This window comes from Strigops habroptila, chromosome Z (genome assembly GCF_004027225.2).
Source record: "Strigops habroptila isolate Jane chromosome Z, bStrHab1.2.pri, whole genome shotgun sequence".
Taxonomy (NCBI): domain Eukaryota; kingdom Metazoa; phylum Chordata; class Aves; order Psittaciformes; family Psittacidae; genus Strigops; species Strigops habroptila.
The window spans coordinates 12,731,982-12,756,359 of NC_044302.2; the positions used below are offsets into that span (position 1 = coordinate 12,731,982).

Below are 24,378 nucleotides of genomic sequence, written 5' to 3' on the forward strand. Positions count from 1 at the left end.
TAATTATCCCATTGTCTTCATGTTCAGAAGAGATAGCCAGAATATTCTGAAGAAGATTATATACCGCATAATCTTCTGCTTCATGTGACCCATGTTTTGCAGAGGTATACAAATTTCAGTAAGGTCTGCAAAACCACGAACAGCCTGAGCATGTTCAGAGAGAAGAAAAAGACAAGTTTTTTTCCCAATCCAAGTGAATACTACAAACCAATTTAATGAAAATTTTGCAGAAGTTTTTAATTGAAATACAGAACAAAAGCTGAAACAAGCTTTCTGAACAACTTCACTAGCTATTGTCAAGTCATCATACTTTCTTCTTCCAGGTAAAGAAGTTGCATCACTGCACCATTTATTCCACATATTGCACAAAAAAAGACAAAACCAACCAACCCGAAATCCCCGAGAATGCACTCTATCTGATAGATGCCTTTGTGTAAATTATCTACTTTTGAAAACTGTAGTTTTGACTAATTACTATTAGTAAAAATAATTTACGCATATCTAATATAAATATTAACTTCATAATACTCCTTTTAAAAAGTGGCTTTCAGCTAATAAATCTCTATATAAACATATACAATGATTTTCCCCAGAATGAAAGGGAGAATAGACTGGGAGATGTCAGCAGATAGGGAACAGGAGATTTTATTAATTTCTAGATGCACATTACAGTTTTTTAATGGGTAACTTTGGGAAGTATAGTCAAAGAATTCTTCTACTCAAAACATACTTGCTCTGAACTTAATATATACTTAAATTCTCAGGGAGAAAAGGACCTGTGTAACCCAGTGGACCAGTGTTGCAGCTATTTCTGCAATTAGTATGTAAGTAGAATATGATAGTAATTGTTCAGTGTAATTAGTATCAAATCACAATAATTAAGTTGATGGTTACATTAAATTTTCAGTGGCCTCTGAACATCGTAATTGGCACAACTGTTCTATTTCAAAGACTCAGAATTAGTTACATATAACTCTTAAATCGCACACATAAAATGCTTTGGCAGGACAAAGGAATATTTTCCAGACTCTTTGGCAACAATTAGAAAGGTCCAAAATTCACAGTGAATATGTATGTAATTAAAAAACTTTTACCTTTAAACCGAACTATATATCTATAATATAGATATTATAATCTGCTATTGTAATCTGAACAAGCAGAGTTTATCGTCAGTGGATTTATATGATTGTATTTTGCTTGAATATTAACATAGACAACAAGATTGTTGATGTTTTTTATTGCTATCCTGTGAAATAGACTACCCTCTTTCATGAGATCTTCAACCTTCTTATCTGTTGTCATGATTATTTTCTTTTCTCCTGTATAATCTGGATCTTCTGGATATAGCTCATCTCCTGGGGATCGGAAAAAGGTTTTAGTTATACATTGCCTAACTTACTTTTCAGCCTTTTGATTGAATGACGCTAGCAATTTTTAAATATCAGGACATGAATCTCAGTGGAAATGCATTTCACAATACAAAAGTAAACTGCCTCTAAACATTCTCAGATTTAAATATATAGCCGTAAATGTCTGAAGTGTGTGTAAGGGGACGCTGCAGTGGACATGAAAGGTGTTGATTTGAATGTTCCAGTGCTCCTGATAACACTCATATGCTATAATCACAGCCTGGTCAGACAGGAGTTTATAGAATAGGTGGCAAATAAGACAAATACTTTTCCACATGTATAAAGATAGGCTACAGTGGGACCAAGAATAGAATCTGGTGGTTTTTTGAAGTGTGGTTTGCCATATAAGTGTGTTATACTCGTGCAAGAGTGCTAATAACACATATAGAAGTTCTAGAGGTCAGTTGTGAGGAAAAAAGCATAATGAAAAGCAAACTAAAGCAGAAAATAATGACTACGTGCAGCTTTTCTTAAGGAAAAGGGAAAATGTACATGATTGTGAAATGAGAGTGAAGTAGGAGAAAGAGCAGGAGGAAAATGGGTTAGTGTATCTTTTTAGATCACTGCCTTATCATTACAGTTGTGAAGACTGATAATGCACCAGTGCTTCATCCACTTGCTGTTACAAAGACAAATGGATAACTGAAGTGAGAATTCCCACTAAAAAGGACTAAATACAAGGAGTTCTAATACATCCTTAAGATTAAGAAAAGTCAAAGTGCTAGAATTTCTTCATAAATATATTAATGGCAATTAGTTTGAGGAGTACAGAAATAACCGTGCTGTTTGATGGGATAGCTTGTCTCTGGTAGTCACCGTTATCAACCCTATTGAAGAAGGAAGCCAGACAGCACAAAACATGTGCAGTAACTACCCTTAAGAGAGTGTTTTCCTTACAGTTATAGATGGTTTATATAATGTGGCTCGAGTACGTAGCAACTCCAAGCTTTTATATATTCCAAAGAACCTTCATCTTTTTACTTACCTGGCAGTAGCTGGATGTAGCCATCTGCAGCAGTTAACATCACAGGCATCCAGCATTCACATCCCTCTAGAGCTCGGTCAGAGCTGAACTTGTGTAACTCACGGAGTGAAGAGAAGTTGCACAGCCTACACAGTTCATAGAACTGAGGTGGAGCAATCCATATTTCCTCAGATTTAAAGCGTTCAATGATTTCTGGAGGTGATGACCACTGTAAGATGAAAAGAGGCCTGGAAATTATAGTGTCATTAGCAGATAGAAAGTATCAGTAACTTTAAGCGCCAGGTCTTTTCCAGAAAAGCAGCTTGCCATAGCCTACATCTTCTCACCACAATAAAAAACATGTATAAACTATACCAAAATAATAACAAAAGGCAATCTATAAAAATTACTTTTTCCTATAAAAATAAGTAAGCTTCTATTTTACACGTAGGCATGCCAAGTTTAGAAATAGAGACTTGTTTTAGGTGCCTGTCTAAAAGTCTTATAAGCACAACCCTTAACCCCAGTGTGACTCAGTTACCGGGGGTACTACTGATGCTTCAAGAATTAGAAGTACCTAACATCTGCTTCCTATGCATGCTGTTTTCAGAGCATGAATGCCCAGCTGTTTGTGCTTAAACACTGTGGTGTTCTGTGTGTTTAAACTGTTTGTAGTCTGCATTTCTCACATGGTGGATTTGGTAAGAGAAATGTGTGCATAAGCACTTGCAGTAGATTTATGCTGTTCTTAACAAAATTCTAACAAATGTGAACTCTTCAGAAGATTAAAAAAAAGGTAAAAAAAATCAGTACAGCTCCAAAACTGGTTTTAATAATACAGTATTTCAATGTTACTTGAAATATTCCAAGTAACAATGAAAGACAAAAATTACTAGCAGCTGTTGTAGCCCTGGAGTACTCTGCATGTCACAAGGATCTCTCCCAAGCGTGGTGAATGTTCAGGGTATGATGACAGTCCTGCATTGGTACTGCACCAATGAATGGTTAAAAAGTGATTACTTATTGTACACCTTTAGAAAATACAGTAATGCAAGGTGAAAATGATCTGATACGGCAGATCTTATGCCCCAAAATTTCATATACTGCCCTGTTCTGACAGTGGTTGCAGCTGTGCGCTTTATGGAAGGGGCAGCGTGATGGCTGGAAGGAGAGGTGTGCGAGGGAGGGGTACTGTGAAGGTGAAAGCGCCTGTGTCCCTTTCTCCCATGGGAAAAGGAGCGTTATGAGGACGGCTACAGCTGAGACCTGGGCTCGCCTTTTTAACCTGTGCTAGGAACAGGCCCCACGGTTCCTCTGAGGCAGAGGCGAGGAGGAGGGCTGTGTGGGAATGAAGCAGGCTCCCTCCTCCACGTAGGCACCGGCACACCGCCGTGGCGGCCCGTGGGTTGCGAGGGAGCGGGGTGAGGCCTCGGCACCTCTTCCGGGGGCCGCTTACCAGGAAGGCCGTCACCTCCTGGCAGTCCTGCGCGGTGCGCGGCCGCCGCTCCAAGCAGCACAGGTAGAACGCGGTGTCGTAGCGCCGGCCACCGCCTCCTACCCTGCCGACGGGGGTCAGCCAGTTACTCCATTCTTGCAGCGCCCAGATGTTGGGTACGCAGCGCAGGTGCCGGCAGAGCTGCAGGAAGCAGGCCGGGTCCTGCTGCACTCGCCGCCGCCACTCACTCAGCTCCGCGGCCGGGGGCAGGCGCTCCGCTGGCAGCAGGGGGACCGGCCCACCGGCCGCCACCGGCCCTGGCCCCGGTACTAGCAGCAGGATTCCCGCCTCCTCGAACGTTTCCCTGATAGCGCAGATGCGGAAGGCGACTTCCCCCGGCAGCGGCGAGCCCAGCTCCTCCCGGTCGGTGGCGAAGAGCGGCGCCCGGCTGCTGCCTGGCGGCGGCGGCTTCACTTGGCCCAGTCCGCACAGAGGCGAGGCGGGCAGCAGCCCCAGCCAGTCCGCGGAGAAATCCGCCGCCTCCACCAGCCCCCCCGGGAAGACGTGGGCGCTGGGCATGAAGCCGCTGCGGGAGCTCCGCTGCAGAAGCAGCAGCTCGTAGTCGAAGGGGCCGAGCAGGGAGCGCGGCAGCCGCCCCGGCGCGCCCGCTGCCAGAAGCAGCGTGGCCGCTTCCCTCCAGTGCCGCAGCCCAGCGTTCATCTTGAGGGGCGGAGGCGGCGGCGGCCGGGACGGTGGCCGCGGTCGCGCTGCGGGACTGCCCGGGCGCCACCGCCGCCTGGGCTTCCGGAGGAGCCACTGCAGCCGTGGGGAAGCCTCCGCAGAGGGAACGCCTGCCCCGCCCAGAGCCGGTGGGTTCGAGGCCTGTCAGAGTTCAGTAATGCCTCAGTCCCGGTCACCCTTAAGCTGGTAAGTAGTGTCCTCGAAGAGCAAAAGCTTAAGGAAATACCGAGGGTTTATAGGTATACAGTGTATGGCTGAGAGAAACGAGGCGGTGGCTTTCAATTTACTTGAAAAACTATGGCTTGGAGTAGTTTGCACTTCCTGAGGTTTCATAGCACTGAGCATATTTACAGCTTGACAAGAAGTAAATGTTGAATAACTTACTTGGACCCCAGAGCCTTCCAGAGTACTGCCGAAGGCACTGTAGTTACAGCCCCAGGAATCAGCACAGGGTCAGGAACCAAGGACTCAGATTTGTCATGGTAATACTGCTGCTGGCCCACCAGCTGGCCTCAGGGAAATCTCCTTATCTCAATTCCATATCAAGGCATGTCGATAACCAAAATAATTTTAGGTCTTTAATTAAACATGTCATGCTCCAAGTTGTTTGAATTTGTTCTGGTAGGCTTCAAAGGGGAAGAGTATGTAGAAGCTCTTCTCTTTTGAGGCTAAGGACCTTGTTACCTGAAAAAAGGATATATTCAGGCAAGATAGCAAAACTTTGAAAAAGTCTTTTGAATAAATATTTCACTTCAGGAAACATTTTATTTTGTTAATTTAACATTTTATTTTTAATCATTTAATCAAAACTCAATCATAGATTGGTTTGGGTTTTTTTTAAATTTATAAGCAGTTTAGCAGAAGGCGGCTGATGACACAGGTTGAGAAATTTTGTAGGAATGGTATTTTCATGTAACATGGAGAATCCTCCTCCTATTCCTAATCCTGGTGCTAAATTCTGTTTGGGAAATACCCACATTACCTGCACATGGCTCTGAGAACTTCTCTTTTTGATTTTCTGTTTGAGCATGTACTTTATGCCCGGTGAGATGTGACTCACTGTAGCTGAAATGATCTTTAGAGGCAATTAAACCAGCAGGATGCTGGAATATGTCAATTGGTAAAACCAAAAATTCAGTCGAGATCTACAGAGACAGCTGGGCCAGAAGTTCATCCTGACATGGGGCTGCAGTCAGAGAATAGGTCAGGCAGCGGATTGTGCTAAAACTGTCAGAACATCAGCTGTGGTAGAGCCAGACATTATACAAGTCAGCCGTCTTTCTCCTTTCCTTCCTTGTGACCAAGTTTACAAGCACAACCAGGAGATCTTGTAACTGGAGCCTCTTTTTTCATACTAATTTAATGATTACTGCTCATCAGTGAAGCATAAAGTCCACTAATGCGCCTGTTGCCTCGTAAAAGGCATTTTGAACCTAAGATCATCACATACTTGTTTGCCTTCTGCACTCTTAGTATAGTTACCTATTTTATTGTGTTAAGTATACATATTGTTAGGAATGTGCTTTGCCTGAAAGCTGCTTTACTGGTGAAATATTAATAAACTACTGAGGTTTTTCAAGATTTAATGTCCAATGAGCTTGATGGCTGATCAAAAAGGTTTAGGGTCCATTATGTCAGATCATTTCAACATAAAGGCATATTAAGTAAAAAGTACTCATACCACTAACAAACAGCATCATTTTCAAATCTGCTGTAATACCAGCACGTTTATAGAACTGCCTTACTATGGCAAAAACGCAACGTCTGAGACCCCTGGAACATTATTTCAGAACATCTTTAGGAACATCTGGTAATAGAGGATAGTACAGATTATTGTTAAGTTTCTAAATTGAATGTTTTTGTATTAGCACAGTCTAAAGTCTCGCAAGTGCTAGTAAGTAAAGCAGAAGTATCCTGGAAAACACTTCCATTGGTTTTGCTGGTATCCACTGCTATTAAATTTAGCAGATCTCATTTCAGAGGCATTCTTGCATGGGGAGTGGAAATTGAATGTGTGGCTGGCACATAAACTGCTGTTTGCAACCTCAAACACATAGAGAATAGCAGGGCCGTTGGTAGAGAAATAGTTGTGTGGTTGTAGCATTGTTCATGACTGTTCTCAGCATCTGAAGCAGTCCTTTGCGACCAGAGACAGGCCAGTGGAACTGCAAGTTAAGACAAACATTATTCTCTAGTCTAGTTGCTGCATTTTTCCACACGGTCCTGGGGTATGTAAGGTACCTCTTTCCCCTGAGAAGGATGCCATTCCTAACCCAAGGGTCAGCATATTCACCCTGTTGATGGTGATTTCTTAACTTCCTTTCTTTATTGTCTTACAAAGAATAATTCAATATCTGTTCATGACAAAGCTGAAGTAATCTCATGCAAAATTCCAGGAGCATGTGAGTCTTTAATTGACCCAGTTCTCCGGACTGGAGGTGGCAGGAGGTTCTAAGGATGAATGCTCAGAAACTGAGTGTTTCTGACAATTGGAAACTTGGTGAGCAAAGATTGAGGGTGTGAAGTGATGTTTTATCTCCATCCAGTTTCCTACTAAGAAAGGTAAAAGCTAAGCTCTGTGAGTGTGTGTGTTCCTGCTCTCTCAAAGCTATAGCTAACTTGCTGGAGAGGGCTCGAATATAGAAAATCTCTTAAAGCCAAATTAGATGTAAGGTTATCTATAAAATATTAATATCTATGAAGTTTTAATTTCTTCATCTCCAACTTGGATGATTTCTTTTTTAAATATATTCTGCTAAAATGCAGAGTTCATCTCACTTGTGTTTAAAATCCGTACAGCATCGAGTGATTTCAGAAAGAATGGCAAATTTGAGAAAACCTGCTACTGAGGATTGGCAATCCTAACACAAGCATGCTAGTTTATTCCATTACTGTAATGTGAGCATTCAGCACAAGGGCACTCTGCATTCAGCTGGGCCCTAGCATTATCCTTCAAGGGCCAGGATGTAGGCAGGGAATTCAGGAGACTTTAGTTTGCAGAACAGTCTTCCCATAGCAAGAATTAGCTAGAGATAGGTGTGACACTCAGATGTATGAGAAGTCTGGGGGACTCAGAGGTCCCCTCCAGATTAAATGGGGGCAAAAAAAAAATTATTTTTGCTAAAAAATTAAGAATTCAGTTGCCTTTTTTGCTCCTTGTATGCCAGACCGTAAATTGTTAGCCTTATGGACCCGAAATACTTTTGTTTTCCAGATTGTTTTCAGACACAGGTTGTGCTGTATTGAAAAATAACTCCTTGTGAAGTGCTGCAAAAGTTACATTCAATGAAATGCCATGAAATTGTGGCATTGATAATGATTCTTTGTGGGATAATACTTCAGTAATACGGAGGTTACTTCAATGTTTTTCTCTCCAGCACAGTTACTGCTAATGAAAAGAAGAAAACATTGTTTGTTTAAAGAAAACAGATTGAGGTCACTAGATATATAGAAAAATTAGCTTTCTGGGGTTTTTTTTTGTGTGTGTGTGAGTGATTAGAATACTTAGCAATAGAGTGACTTAATTCCTTTTTGTTGCATCATTGCATAAATTGCAGCTCACATCACTGTAATAGTTAATTACAGGTAAAAACCAAGGTCCACCATTATTTGGCTCACATGCTATTCTGTGAGTTAGAGATGATTATACTAAGTCAGTCTTGGTTTGATTTATATGCATCTGGTAAAATCTTTGTCTCCATGCAGAGGTAGTGTGTACTGTACTATTGAACAAATTGTTACAACTTCAAGTATCAAAAAATTAAAGAGATTTTACTGAGCATGTCATCTACTTCTTAAACTGGCTTATTTCAAAATGACATTCTAAAGCTTTTAGATTGTTTAGCTTGTATAGTATCAAGAAACAGGCAGACTTAGCAAATAATATAAATACATTCGCTGTATAGTTTTTCACCTATTGTGTCCAAAATGTGAATAAACGTCACATCTAGGAAATGATGGGTTATGATTATAGCATCATTATATAGGTTTGACTACAAAGAAAAATAAAAATACAGCTACCTTCATACAAAACAATATTCCAACAAATCAAAGCAGATCAGAAAACTAGGTTACAGATAGCATTAACTGGAAATGTTTTGCTTCCAGCAGACGCATAATGGATTACATGTCTTATGCATGTAATTATGGTTCTAGTTCTGTAGCTTTTAATTACATGGATAGTTTTCACACATGTAATTTCTCACGAAACTGAGTAGTGATGGCTTATATTCAGACCACTCTCTCTAGGACCCACAGCTCAAATGTGTATTTATATATACAATTACACATGCAATTAGCATATTAGATTAAGTTGCTGAGGGAGTATCATGTTTGGTGTGTCTGGTACTTCTCAGTCATTTTATATGGTATAAATAGTTAAATATTTTCTTTTGTCTTCTTTTCCCAGTTCCACCTTTCTCACTTGTTTATGTAATTTATATATAAATTCTTCTGGATCATACAAATGAATTGCATTTGAAGTTTTTTGGTGTTTGGGTTTTTTTTTTTCCTCAAGACAATCATATGTGGCTGCATGACCTCACATTTACTGTTCTTACAAAACCCCCATGATTTTCTTAGATATGCTTTAGGCTGTGTAATTCCTTAATGCTGTGACACATCAATGAGTTCGACTGTACATGTTCTTTGAACATCTATTTGCAAAAGACAGGCTTGACTGATCATGGGCTTCTGTGATTATTTTAATACATAGTGGAAAACTGACCAAAATAATAGACGAACACATTTACAGTATGATTGTGACTTCCATTTCTTTGCACTTGAATTAGAACTGGCTTTTAGAGGATTATTTTGTTCAATTTGGTAGAGATGTTATTAGTAAGAATATAGAATCATAGAATCATAGAATCATAGAATCGTAAGGGTTGGAAAGGACCTTAAGATCATCTAGTTCCAACCCCCCTGCCATGGGCAGGGACACCTTGCCCTAAACCACGTGGTTCAAGGCTCTGTCCAGCTTGGCCTTGAACACCGCCAGGGATGGAGCATCCACAACCTCCCTGGGCAACCCATTCCAGTGCTTCACCACCCTCACTGTAAAGAACTTCTTCCTTATATCTAATCTAAACTTCCCCTGTTTAAGTTTGAACCCATTACCCCTTGTCCTACCCCTACAGTCCCTAAGGAAGAGTCCTTCCCCAGCATCCTTGTAGACCCCCTTCAGATACTGGAAGGCTGCTATGAGGTCACCACGCAGGTGACCTTCTCTTCTCCAGGCTGAACAGCCCCAACTCCCTCAGCCTGTCTTCATACGGGAGGTGCTCCAGCCCTCTTATCATCCTCGTGGCCCTCCTCTGGACTCGCTCCAACAGCTCCATGTCCTTTTTATGTTGAGGACACCAGAACTGTACACAGTACTCCAAGTGAGGTCTCACGAGAGCAGAGTAGAGGGGCAGGATCACCTCCTTTGACCTGCTGGTCACGCTTGTTTTGATGCAGCCCAGGATACGGTTGCCTTTCTGGGCTGCAAGTGCACACTGCCAGCTCATGTTAAGCTTTTCGTCAACCAACACCCCCGAGTCCTTTTCTGCAGGGCTGCTCTGAATCTCTTCTCCGCCCAACCTGTAGCAGTGCCTGGGATTGCCCTGGCCCAGGTGTAGGACCTTACACTTGGCTTGGTTAAACTTCATTATTTATTACAATAAATAATGTCACGCAATACCATGTAAATAAAAGAAAACATACAGTCCAGTGAAACAAAACAAACCAGCCCAACTGACCTGATGCTGTGGAGGCTTCAGAAGTCAAATTTCTGATATTGAGAGAAAGCATAGGAGATACTATGACAAAGTTACTGGAACTGAGCAATAAATTGCTTTTGCTAACTAGCCTCTGTGGGTGAGAGACTTTCAGGGATCCTGTAATTTCATTGGTATTTGCCTGCATGGCTTCTAGTCACGTTTCTTCCAGCGTGAAATGCTTGTGCTTGGCTGCATGAAAAGATGGAGCAGAGCCTTCAGGCTCGTGAAATGCCATGTGACTTTCCACCTGCCCACAGGTTTCACCACTGTTTCCAACTGCAGCAGCAAGCTGCCAGGATGGATGACAGAGTCCATCCTTGTTGGACCACCTTCTTCCAATAGAAAGTCACATGTAATGTGAAAGAGAGAGAAAAGGGCTGTCTTGTAAAATTGATAGTAACATGTAACAAATCAAAATATTTTTACTCTTTTTCTGTACTGAATGAATCAGAGAATGGGTTGTGAGTTCCACTCAGGGATATTTTATATTCTTTGTCGCACTGGATATAAAATACTGCCTTCTTCCAGAGAAGCTATAGTTTAACCTTGCAATGCTATTATATTTAACAGAAAGCATACTTTGCTAACATAAGATGAAGATATATTTACTACTCCCTCCATCCGTCCGTCCATCCATCCATCCATCCCCTTCCTTTTCTTGTCCTTCCCTCAACACATGCAGATAGTTTTATGTGAAAGACATTATTTTGTAATCCCACTTTTATTGTATGCTTACCATACCAAATGCCGCTCACGTGTAGACTTCTGTTTTGTCCAGATCTCTTCCTGCATTAAAAGACTTACATAATCGTATTGAGAGAAAGCATTTAGAGATCTGTAATCCACTGGTCTTACTGAATGACTTTTTACATAATGAAAATCTGTGAAGGGTAAATATGTTGACTAGGAGTTCCATTAGCACTTAGAAACAAGGTATTTCTGGAAAATGTACATAATACAAATGTTATAAGAGAAGGAAAAGAAAGCCCGTAACCAATCCTTTCAGACTACAAACAATATGCACGTGTTTAATCTGAAAGCTAGTAACATCAGTCATTTATTCAGTTTTTAAATAATTGCATTCACAAAAATATTTTCATATTTACGTGAAGAATTTTGAAACTAATTTTATTTCACATTCATAATGCTAAAGTTCGATGTTACATTATTTGCGACATAAGGAGAATCACTTTATTTATGGTTCTCTGTTAATTTTCTTAGTAAACTGAAAAATAGTGTAGAGGGGCTTTATGGTGATAGACTGTAAGTCTTGGAATAAAATGAAGATATATCACTATATTCAAATGTGGGAGCTTGAGAAGAGTGAATTTATCTAAAGAGAACTGTAATGAGAGGGCTTAGCATGTTACTTTTATTCCTGTGATTGAAATAGGGATGTTTTGTTTAGAGAAGCTTACTGACAAGCTGTATTAATATCACAGGTTTTGTTTGGCTTTAATTACTGCTGCAAGCCAAGCAGTAACCTGTAAGAACATACTTTATTTTAAGTTAAATAGTGGCAGTAACAAATTTGAATTATTCAAAATGTAGAAAACGCCACCCATGCACAGGCAAAACCAGTATAATTCAAGTCAGGAATATTTTAGTATACAGCAAATTTAATGTGTATATCCTGTGAATAAAGACAAAAGAACTGAAATGAAACAATAACTATCTTCTTTTGTACCAAAAACACAGTAACATTCTCATTCACGGATCAGCATGAGTGTTTGCATTGTCATCATGCTATTTAAATATAGAGTATTTTGAAGTTTGACTTCCCGTTTTTCACTGACGAAAATTGCATTTCCAGTCTCCTTCAAGTTGTATTCTAGTGGCGGGAAAATATGAAGACTGAAAATCTACTACAACATTGCTTTATTTTTTAATTTGAAAGAAGCATCAGTACTTTTGGGCAGTGATGGTTTCATCTTGGTTTGATATTGTGCGCTGTTGTGCCTGACCTCTGTCACATTGAGTGTACACTTGGTATCAAGTATAGGAGAGTAGGAGATTAGTGGCAGGAACATCATCCATTTAGATAGTTCCAATCCTCTCTTAGAATTCTACTTAATCTATTAATTTTAGATAGTCTAAGATGATACAGATTTTTAGGAACAAACTAATGATGAACAAATCTGCAACCAGCTGTGTCCTAAGATTTGAAAGAACATTATTTTTCCAAGGTCCAATCCTTTAAATACGAATTGTGTGCATATTCATAATAAAGCAAGACTTACATAATTATAGGCTACATATGTGAATTCTTTGAGTCCTGTATTCGAAAATCCAAATTAAAAAAAAATGCAGTGGACTGAAAATTTACAATTTACTGCCTTGCTGAAGCTTACTTTGGAAGATGAGATTACCTGTTCTTAAAGATTCTACACAACTAACCATGAATAAACACTGTACCCACTTCAGGACACCAAGATACACAGTAATGAACACTGGGTAGGTGTTACCATTTACTCATCCACCAGAAACCGGACTTGCATTACTTGGGTTTTTAGAACATGTGGTTAAGTGATCTCATTTCAAAAGGAACGTGGAGCTTTCAAGGAGCACAGAACAGAGTCCAACTTCTTGACCACTTTCCTCTGAACTAAATAAAAGCAGAGTGCAGAGAGTACAAATGCCCACAAATCCTCAAGGACTAGCAGTGGCAATCCAAATATGTACATTCTTCTGCAGCTTTTGCTGTATTTTCCACAAATTTGTTTAGTCGGGATGACTGAAGGAGATGTTCTCATTTAAATCAACACACAGCAATTATACCTTGTCTAGACAGACTGAAACAGTAGCACCAATAAATACAGGCCTGACTTTGTTAAAATGTTGCCAGGGATCCCTGCGAACCTCAATAAACTGCGTAGAAAACACATCCTATGGAATGAGTGAAATACAATAGAAAGGAATGTGGAGTCGTCTTACAAAACTGTGAATTCCCATGAGAATGGAGCTAGACTAGATTAATGTGCAGAACTTGGAATATCCTTCAGCGTAATGATAATCTATAGCCTGTAATTCAGGCCTACACCTACTGTCTTTTCTCTCCTATGTTATTTTCTTTCTCACCTACAAAATTACCAGATTTAAATTTGTCACATACTTTTTATCCCCAAATCCAGTTCTCTTAAGTTTTAAAGAATAAACTGCTTGCTGAGGTTTTTCAAATTATGTGTAGTTCTTAACTCAAAAATACTAGCTGTTAGTGAGTGTTGTCCACATCGAAGACTATAGTATCTTCACAAAACGTCTGGTTGTTACTGTTTGATAATGTGCACATAATAATCGCTGCGAAGGAATAATAAATTACTAACTCACAATATTACAGGGCGTTTGCATTTGCCCATGGAGTGCCTCATACACCTATGGCACTATAAAGTATGGACCATGCTTGCTTTATCAGGTGGTGTGTGTTCACAGTAACAGGAGGCATTTCCATAAGTTACACAAGAAACACCATCAAGCGTGGATCCTTTTACAAAACATTACGGAGCTTGTCTGCAAAGTTAGTGTCTATCCCCCCAGCTTTACATTTAAATGTTGACAATTTTATAGGGAAGCACTGAAAAATTTTATGCTGCTTTTACATTTACCTCCCTAAATTGCACTGGGAGTCTTACTGGACCAGTCTTACAGGCTCCCTGCTTCCCAAAAGGTTAATCAGACATGAGTGAGGCATTTTCATCTTTCTCTGGATTTCTGCAAAGAATTCAGGAACTGGCAGAAATGTGGCAGTACATAAAAAGGCATCAGTCCCTGCCTGCCAACATGAGGAGGGTTCCCTCTGCGTTATTAGGAAGGTCTGCTTTAACTCAACTTTTTTTTTTTTTTTTTTTTTTGCTAAAATCTGTTTTCAAAAATTACCGCCCCTGCTGTGGGCAGATTCATTGCTCCTATTTCCATAGTTAATTGTGAGATGCAAACTGTTAACTTCTACAAAAAGAAAAAGTGGAACCAGTTGTAAAAATCAGCCTTTCTGCAGGGGAAGACAAACTTACAGTACATGTGGATGAGAACTCTTGCTAGGATTTTTCTGCGTACACAACTCTCCCTTTTTTCTCCCCGGATTTGGGAAGTGATTAGTCATTCACGTACGCAATGCCAGTCCATGCACCGGGGTCTGTACAGCCCAGTCTAAATGAGCGAACAGGGTTTGGTACCAAACATAGCTTGGGCTGTTTTCTCCCTCCTTCCCCCCTCTCCTCCAACCATTAGCAAATCCAAAATAGAGGTTGTTCACATGCTTTTTCAGGGTTTTTGTCCTTCCCCTTTTCCTCCACCAAAAGAGTATTTTGTGTGTATGATTAAATCCCCTGTAGTATATTCACTTTGTAACGAAACACCTGCATTAGCTTCCAAATTCATGTTACTCTCCAATACTGTAAACAGTGACCACTAGCAGAGACTAGAGCCTGTTGAAGAACAAAAAATACAGGCTTCTGCGAATAGCCATCTATTAATAGCAGACAAATCCCTGCTATAGCCAGCAGCGGTAATACTGTGATACTTCACAGTTAACTGTTACAAGTCCAGCACATGAAGACATCCTATGCTGCAGGCTGATGTGCATCTCTTCAAACAAGAAAAAGAAACAAACCGTGCATTTTATGATACTGAGAGGCAGAAGTTCTGCTTTGTTTTTCAAAGTGGTACATTTAAATTCTCAGCTCATCCAGGTGACCCATTTTGGAATGAAAGGTGAGGTGTGAAAGAGACTGACGGGGTCACTCTGGACAGCCCCACACCACCCTAAGAGAGTTTCACCACACACACAGCCAGGATGATAGCGATAATAAGCACTGCAGAGAAAATAATCCCAGCTAGAACCTTGCTGATATCACAGAAGGATTTATTTTCCTCCACGGAGATCATGCCAATAGACGAAGCGCCCACACTGATGGTGGATTTTAGTTCAGCCCCCGGGTCTTGCTTAGCCTCTACTGTCCACTGGGGGACATTGACCTTCATTTCCATCTCGTACATCATCTCTCCTACCTGGTTAATCTCATTTTCGAGGTCTTTTAAATCCACCACGTCTATATTGTGCTCAGCCTCATATTTCATGTTCTGGACGCTCATTGCCCTGGCAGCCACGCCAGAGGTTCCCCCACTCATGCCTGTCTGGATCAGGTGCTTTTTGGGGACGTTCAGTGGGAACTCGTGGCCCAGCTCCAGCGCTCTCCTCATGTCGATCTCCAGGATCTCTAGGCACGTGGAGAAAATCACCCATAGCCTCTCGAACTCAGCTTTGTCTTCCTTACTCACGGTTTTGTCCTTCAGGACCGTGGTGAGCTTGTTCCTGTTGGCAACCGCTAGCTCCTGGGCTTTCTGCCGGGTCTTCTTGAGCTCCTCCCTCAGGTTCTGGGAGTCCGAGGTGCCGCCGATGGTCAGCACCATGTGCCGGTAGCAGGCGGTCACCTTGTTAAGCGCGTCCAGCAGCGCTTTGCACTCTTCCTTCACCATGATCCCGGCGGCGGCTGCCTCCCCGCCGGTCTGCCCTGCTGCCGCTCCGCCCGACTACCCGGTACTGGGACCAGGGAGGTGCCAAAGCCGGATGCTACCAGCACACATGGCAGGCGGTCGCTTCGCGTCGCGCTGCATTCAGCACCCTCTCGCCCGCCTCGCGTCCCCGCCGGCTACTCAGGCGGCTCCGGCGGCTCCGGGAGCTCGGGTGGGCTGTGAGGAGCCCCGAGGGCCAGGCAGCATCGCTCCCTGCCCGCTACTGCCGCTGTGCTGGGGAACCGGGGCGGATCATTCCGCACCGCGCTGAACCGGGGCTCCGGGCGTTCGGGCGCCGCTTTTTGAAAAGCGCTGAACGCTTGGGAGGGAGGAGAAAAATCAGATCAAAAGAAGGCAAAGCTCTCGAGGGCGACAGCCGACGGCTGGTTGAGGCTGTTTGGCTGGCTGTCCGCCTGTCTGTTCGCGGCCGCCGGCACTCCCGTTCAGCTCGCCCCGGCTGGGCGCCCGCGGGGTCACATGTTGCCGCGCGGGGAGCGCTCGCGGCTCCGGGCGCGCCCCGGCCCGGCCCTATAAGGCCTCTCAGGCTCCGCCCCACCCCAGGCTCCGACCCCGCGGCGGCCGCCCTGTTCCACGCTCGCTCCCCGTCGGCGCCTGGCCATTGGCTTCGTGCGGCGCCGCCGCCGTGCCGGGCCCGCCCTGGATCCTGGTAGGGCTTGGCCGGCGCGCGGAGCGGTTGGGGGAGGTGGGCCAGCAGCGGCTCTCCGCGGCCAGGGAGGAAGGGAGGCGATGATGTCGGTGTAAGTAGCGCTCCCGCCTCGGGCGCCCCGGCCCGATGCCCGGCGGCAGGACGGCTTCCTGCGGCGCCAGTTACTGGACGTGCTCTGGGAAGCTGCCGCCCGGCCCCGGGGAGGTATCGTCGGTGCCTTCCCGCCTCTCCGTGACAGGGAGGCTCGGCCGCGGCCTGCCCGCCGTGCTGTGGCGGGAGCTGTACCGCGGCCTGCGCCCGGGACGGAGCGGCGGGGCGGGGCGGCGGTGCTCGGGTCCCGCCGGCTCCTTGGCCTGGCGGCACCTCCGGCGGCGGCATCAGACGGCACCGGGCGGTACCCGCGGTCTCGTTGGCACCCGCTTTCTGCCTCGCTCCTCTACCAGAAGTGCTCAGTGCAGTGTTGCCCTTCACGTAACCCCAGGTTGGCTACGCAGGGTCAGCGCGGTCGGGTTCCGACCAGACCCCGTGGTGCAGCGCTGGGAGAGAGCTTACCGCATCCTCACTCTCACGGGGTGTTTGGGAAGGGCTGGTGTGTGCACTCAGAGTGCCTGCAGTTAGCAATTGCTCATCACCAAGCGAAGGAAACACACTGGTTCCTTGCTGGCCCTAAGGGTGCCGCACACACAGTCCTGTGAATGTGCTGAAGCACGATATAATGGTTAGTGGTGGATAGTAGACCATGCTTGTATGTACATCTGAGCCTTCTAGAAGAACAGAATTGATGGTGTTGAGTCCTCCAGAGTAAACTAAATTGTGTTGTCTACAGCACATGAGGCGTCTTTGCCAGAGTGGATTTCTGGAAAGAGAACTTGCTTGACATAACATATGCTGCTGCATATGCCTTGGTGTTTGTGGTTTTCTGATGCTAAAGTATCGTGAAAAAGATGTGAAGACATGCTCTGATGAGAAGGGGAAGCATGACTTTTTCCTTATCATTCCACCCTTGTAGTGCTGTGTGTGCTATGAGCAAGATCATTTGCTCTGAGGAAGAGTCCAGGCAGACTGCGTTTCTGGTGCTGAGCCTAGCCTGTACAGTCTTCTAAACTATGTTCCTTCTTCTGGATCTTAGTAGCCTGGGCTCCACTGACTGCTTTTTGGTTTTCTGCCTGAATTTTGGCCCTAATTCTAAGCCGTATGTAGCTTCTGCTGCAGGTTGCCACCTGTGGAAGAAACTTCTGTAGATTGCTGAGTTACTACAGAGTAAACTGAGCAGCTCTACTAATTTTTGTGTTGGAAACCTAGAAATGAATCAGTAATGCCTGTTTCCTTGTAGGAATAAACAAATACAGAAGATTTTGACCTCATTGTAAGTAAAGTCTTATAATTGCTTAATCATTGTCAGGTGGAAAAAGGATTAGCTCTGGGTTTGAATCTGGAGTCCTGTGTGACTTAACTGTTAAGCTTATTGAAAACTAAATTATGCATATTTGTGTGTGTACAGTAGCTGTGTTTAGTCTGCCACATATCACTAAAATTACTCTTCATTGTGGCACATCAGAATCTTGAAACTGCTTCTCTGAAAGTGGCTGAAAAGAGGGGAATGTTGTTTCAGGAACATGTGACTACTTAAACCTGAGGGTGGCAGCAGTTATAGTCTATATCAGATAATGCCTGAACACATCTTTAGGTGTGTCATGTGGGAAGAAAGAGGCTGTTATTTAGATTAGTTCTAAATTAAGTTCAGCTGCATGCAATTATACAATTCAGGCAGATTGTGGAAAGTCTTAAAAATCAGTTATATTTGTCAGACAGGCATGGTGTTCTGAAAATCCAAATCTTTATACTGCCTTCGAAGATGATGCCGACTAACTGCAATATTGTATTGGAAAGTTAGGATGGAGTGTAAAACTCCTTAAAAGTGAATTGGGAAGCAGCATGATGAGTAGGGAGAGATGCATTTCCTGGTTTTGTGGAAAGACTTTCTTGCAGTAGATATTAGTGACCATATTCTTCCTATTTCAGTACCCTTAAAAATGTTTGCAAAGTATTGTGATGATTCTTGAATGTCACTACTTGTTAAATCCTATATCTTCACTTTAATAGACTTGTAAGTAGAATTTTAGGTGAATACAAGTCTGTTTTGTTCAAGTGGCTGGTGAACCTTCCTTGATGGCTTGCTTCTGCAGTAAGCTCATACACTAATTCAGTCTGTGGAATCCTGTAGCCTGGGAAAGCTTGAAGCCACTGTGAAATGAGCAGGGAAAATAAGGATGGAGTACAGTGAAAATGAAACATGACATCAACCCCTTCCCTCACCCTGATAACTCTACTTAACTTCCTCCAATTACTGTTCTGTGACTTGCTTTCTGCTAAGCATTTTGCTGATAAAGTGGCTTGATCCACGGGAAGAATCTTAATTTATATAGTGGAAAAATGTTAGACTGCTATGTCTGTGTCAGGGTGTTTACTGCCAGGAAGCTCTTAATTACCTGAGGCTGGTGTATGGTGCGTTATGTAGCATCAAAACACTAGTGGTTAAAATAATTTATTTTGCTAGTTAGAAGAACTTACCTGCTGAATTGTGTTCCAGCTTTCCTTACCCTTGCTCTGCTCCCTAGAGGAGGGAACTAGTGTAATTTTACCTTGTTTCTCTTTACTAGATATTCTAGTAATGGTCTGATGTTTACCTGATCATTGCAAGAAAGTTAAGTCTTAGAGCTGGCCTGCAAGGACTTGGTTTTCCTATTCAGGTGTGCAGAGAATGGGCTAAATTCCTGTCCAGTTGTCTGGCCTAAGGACAATCTGCGCTAAGGTAAATGGGCTGAAGGGTTGCTGGCCTCAGTTCCCCTGTATTTCTGTGGGTGGCCTGTGCTGGGTCAGACCCCACATACTTGGTTTCTTTACAGACTTGCCGCTAGTCTTGGAGCTGATACCAGCCTTATGTGGTTTGCTGTGAGCAGGGGTGGTCTAGCTTTGTAGTCAAGAAATGGTGGTACCTACTGTGACCTCTGTCTCGGCAGTACAGTTCAGACCCACAGCACCCTGAATACACTGGCTGGGGAATTACACTGCTGTCTTGCCTCAGTAACTAAGAATCAAAATAACTGGCTTAAGTAAAACATTGTTTATCCTTGTATTTCAACTCCTTAGTTTTCCTTCCCATCCAAAGAAGTACCTATGCTGACACCTCTGCAAGCCTGAGCAAATGGACTTAAATACAGCTTGTTAATATTTGGAGGAAACATCCTTGTTGGACCAGCTGTCGTAGGAACTTTGTACTTTCTGTTAATGTTTTAGCTCTAAATGTTCCTTGTAACTGTTCGTGGTTCACTGACCAGCACTCTGCACTCAGTTCCAGGGCTTGCTTCTTAATAGCTCAGGATTCCTAATCTCAGAATTTAATGCAGCTTTAATAGTGGTAAGTCAAAGAATGCAAAGAAATTCAGCTACTCTGGTGGATTTCTAAACCTGTGATTATTGGGGATCTAGTCTCTGTTGCGAACAGGAGAATGCAGCTTGTTCCTAATATGTGGCTACTGACAAGATTATCTCAAAAAATCAATCAAAGTGACTGAATAAAAATGGGAAGCTTGCCTGTTGATGAGTGAGGCACTCATATTAAAATGTACTTTCTGTGGAGGAAAGAAACAGGTGACTGGACAGTCAAGCCAATATGTTCTTTGCCTTCAAGTCTGAGATAAGTAAGAATCCATCCACATCAAACTATGGTGCAAATACACTGTTAAAATAGAATCATAGAATAGTTTGGGTTGGAAGGGACCTTTAAAGGTCATCTAGTCCACCCCCCCCCTGCAATGAGCAGGGACATCTTTGAATAGATCAGGTTGCCTAGAACTACATCCAGGCCTTGAATGTTTCCAGGAGTAGCGCATCTACCACCTCTCTGGGCAACCTGTTCTAGTATTGTACCGTCCTCATTGTACAAAAATACAAAATCTGAACCTTCTTACTACCTCTTAAGAATGAGCTTGGTTTTGGAGCTCACAAGGTGGTGGGTTATAACAAAAAAGCTGCACGAGGAATTGATAAAAACCGGTCTGCCCATGCTCCCCTGTTGCTGGCACATGCTGTAAAGTCGTTGGGGGTCCCTGTCTGAGAAGGTTAGGAGCAGTGGTAGGAGGGCTGGAGTTGTTAGGCCTAAAAAGGGCTTGGGAGATGTTGGGCAGAGACAAAACCAAAATCATGAGATCCCGTGACATCTCTTAACCCTTCACTGGAAGAAGTATGTGCGTGAAGGGGAGGTGCTGGGAGAAATGAGCATCTTCCTGGAATGCTGCTGGCCCCTCCTTTCCAGACCCTGTTACATTGCTGTCAGACTGGTGTTCTGGAATCATAAAACTTAGTTTTTCCCTGCTTGCTGAGAAGCCTTAAGCTGACTACAAATTCACTGCTTTAGAATCTGATAATTCAGAGGTGTTGCTCTGACATAGTTCAGTCTCGCAGAAATCAGTACAAGCTCAATCTGAAAGGGGTAGGAATAGATGGTTTTTGCCTTTGCTCCCTTGTGGTGAGCAGGGTGCACTGGAACAGCTCAGGTGTTTTTCATACGATGCTCAGTGTTCTTCCTTTAGGGAGGGAGTAAGGGTTCTTCTGTGCTCAGAAACAGTTAAAGGTTCTTTTGTTTTTGTTTTGAGGTGAATGCTGATTTGAGGGTTGTAACCTTTGCCCAGAAGTAGAGTAAATGAAGAGTAATTGTGCAGGTAAAAGAGTGGCTGAAGTAGCAACTAGATGTTTATTTGGGCTGAGACTGGTTAAATTCCACTGTTAGATTCCTGTTTGCAGAGTGCTTTAAGATTATGCTTAGCTTTGGCTGGTTTTGTTAAAAAGTAGTGCTCTTAAAAATGAAGAAAAATTTATTTATTTTACAGAAGTGCTTTCAAGTCATCTAGAACTTGGGAACAATTGCTTCCTCTTATTTCTTCTGCAGAGCTCTACAGTTTGCCAATGTGATAAATACACATACAAACTTCATCATAAATGTGTCTACTACTCTGAGCTAAATCCACCACTGTTATCTTTGAGTAGTAAGTTGGTGCTTGCTCTGATTTTTCTCATGATTTTGCACTTTTCAGCAAGTGGTATTTGAGTTACTGGTTTACTAAGCCTTAGTTGTTACTGTTGTAAAATGTGCAAGCTAAGATGAAATTGACTTTGTCATGAGAAACTAAGGAGGAGTGAAGCTTCACAGTGTTGTTATGCAAGTAAAATTCAGTGAATTTATGCTTCTTGAACATGACCTGCTAGTGGGTCTGGTGTTGAAGAGTTTGGAGAACATGGCATTCTGCTTCTTTGTAGCTGGACCTATGTGGAGAGGACACTGATGTACCTGATGTTAGCATCCTAGTGTAATATCCTAACTTGCTCTCCTGGAGAGATTCCAGGTTACTGAACCAAACTAACAATTTTTACCAACTTCGGTAGCTGCAGTACTGTCTTTGTTCTGCCGAAGTATTATTAAAATGCCTTAGTGAAAACAGAATCTTACACTGTTTGACACTGGATATGAAGTGTTTGTATATAGAATCCCTAATGCTGTTATGAAAGGCATCTTCTCTGCAGTATGTTTTGTTAGGTCTTTATTAGTGGTTTAGCAGGACATTCAGAAGATGGTGTGCCTAAGAACTGAGTAAATAATTGTATGACTTGAATGTGGACATGATGTAACTGCCAACTAGCAATGCAAATGTGATGACATCATCTACTTTAATGGCTGTTTGTCTAAATTTCAAAATGATTCTTAAAAGGAACTGAAACCTAATAGATCTGTGAAAAGTACCTCACTTGACTACCTCTAAAGGAAAACACCATCAATAACAATAAACAGTCATAGTTAAGTCCCACTCATTGTTTTCAGTACTAAAGGTCTTAAGACTTCATTTCCAGTGTTTTGTAGAGAATAGTGATGTGCCTAGATCCCATGGTATATTTTTAATTTTAGCTGTCCCTGGTACCATTAGTTGTATCATTAGAATTATCACTGTGCTCTTAATCTAGAAAGGATTTGTCCATTTTAAGGTTGTGATTGTGGGTTTCTTAAACAGTAACATAATGCTTTTTAGGTTCTCTGATCAGCTAGCTTCTGTTCTTCCAGCAATTTGAGCTATTTCTCTGTTCACAGGCATGAAGTCACACACTTGAGTGATCCCATTTAAACCTTTTATATGACTCTAGTACTTGCGTATTGCTTTACAGCTCAGCATGATAGAATTTAATAAACATCATAAGCAATGTGGCTTATGACAACTTTTAGTGGTTTTTTCTGTTAAGCATTAAACAGTTCTGGTAATATATGTAAGACTTTGTACGTTTCCTGCTTTCTTAGTGTTAGGAGGTCTAAAGTGTCTGAGGTGCAACTAGAAGAATAAGTCTATTCCCCCTGGTGCTGCCCCCCCACACTCTCTTCCCCCAGGTTAAATTAGGTTGAAATTGGATGTTGTGTTCTGCCAACAAACTCTCAGTGGAGTATTCTAATGTGTTCCTAGAATTACAGCAATGCATTAGCCATTGTTTTCAGATGCATTTAACGCTTGGGGTGGAAAGAAATTGACTTAATGTCAAAAATGCCTAAGCCAAAATTTGGGGAATCTTAAACGTACTCTCTTTACTCTGTAGCCTTAATCTATTTAAGTTTAATATAAATTCCGTTGTATTTCTGTAATTACTTGAATTGTAGATGGCTTATACATCCACACTTCTGTGTCTCTGAAGAATGCTGTGGGTAAGTGAAGGTTGTCCAAGTGGATATGGTAACTGTTTCAGTTAATAAGTATTCCACCCTTTCTTTTTCATACCCACATTTTAATCAGATATGATAGCTCACAGCTAATGTAGTGCTGAGCAGATGCAGGGGTGAGAGAGAAAAGGGAAGGATATTCAGAATTGTGATTCTCAAAACAGTACTAATTTGGCTAGTGGTGGTGACTTCCTTCTGTGTAGGAACATGGACGTGGTGAACTGTTAAGAGTTTGCAATCTGCTTCTGCTCAAGGTAGGTGAACTAGAAGTTTTAGCTTCCTTATTGGGGTACAGCATGTCAGCGGCATCTTGGTTGCATTACAGTAGCTAAAAATGCCAGAATTTGATGTTTGAATACAGTTTCTTTTCGCTTCTTGCTGGAGATCTCAAGTGTGATTCAACCCTGTTAATAGTTCTGTAGTAAAAGAATCTACATGGCTGCCACTATGTATTTTAAAACTAGTTATTTGTGGTGTGTAACTCATGAACCAGGAACTGAAGATTATAATTTCAAGCTCTTCCTGTCATGATGTGTCAGTTGAAATGATTCTTAATGTACTCTAATTGCTTGTGTGTGTTTTCTTTTTTTTTTTTTCTTTTTAATTTTTGTTTCAGGTGCAGGCAATGATTTAAGAACTACATCAATTGTATAGACAGTAAGCTTCATAAGCTGAGGTTTTCTCTGGGAGCTCTCATCCTCCCATAAATATCTTCCACCTGTTTTGCCAGTGAACGAAATGTTGTTTTTAATTCCTTTCTGGACAAAGCTTATCAGTTGTTTATTTTTTCTTGGTGGTCGGCCTTGGGTTTCCAGATGAGGTGGTTTTGTGGAATGTGTTCTTTTCTTTCCCTTCCTATTAAGGAAGGACTTCTTGCGCTTAAATTTGTTAAACTGAAGGAGTGGCAATACAGTAACAGCAATTGGAAACACTTGTGCACTGCAGTTGTCTCTGCAGTATGATACTTGGTCATTGTTTCAATGTTTCCTGTGTCAATGTGCTCTTTTCCTTGACACAGTACATGGTGTGCTGATACCTTCTCCATCACTGTCTTGGAGTGACAGTCTCATCTACTGCTTGACCAGATCCTGACCAGAACATGAATTCAAAGAAAAAGGCAAAAGAAGATGCCTCAGAG

General features: G+C 42.4%; 3 protein-coding genes across 5 annotated transcripts in view; 1 reads left to right on the top strand and 2 right to left on the bottom strand.

The window, feature by feature from the left end:
* Positions 1–216: 216 nt before the first annotated feature.
* NUDT19 (nudix hydrolase 19) lies at positions 217–4,601 on the bottom strand. Its single transcript, XM_030469663.1, has 3 exons — positions 3,830–4,601; positions 2,395–2,602; positions 217–1,355 (listed from the first exon to the last, which is right to left on the bottom strand). Exons 1-3 carry the CDS (start codon positions 4,526–4,528, stop codon positions 1,129–1,131), a joined length of 1,134 nt encoding a protein of 377 aa, XP_030325523.1. The 5' UTR covers positions 4,529–4,601; the 3' UTR covers positions 217–1,128.
* Positions 4,569–24,378, top strand: part of ANKRD27 (ankyrin repeat domain 27) — a 52,947-nt gene continuing 33,137 nt past the window's right edge. Inside the window, exon 1 of one of the 3 annotated variants that reach the window (XM_030469662.1) lies at positions 4,569–4,735. The gene's annotated coding sequence lies outside the window, so the exon portion shown is untranslated. The other 2 variants (XM_030469661.1, XM_030469660.1) reach the window with 2 other exon arrangements.
* Positions 11,423–16,321, bottom strand: RGS9BP (regulator of G protein signaling 9 binding protein). Its single transcript, XM_030469664.1, has one exon. The coding sequence runs from the start codon at positions 15,781–15,783 to the stop codon at positions 15,070–15,072; it is 714 nt and encodes a 237-aa protein (XP_030325524.1). The 5' UTR covers positions 15,784–16,321; the 3' UTR covers positions 11,423–15,069.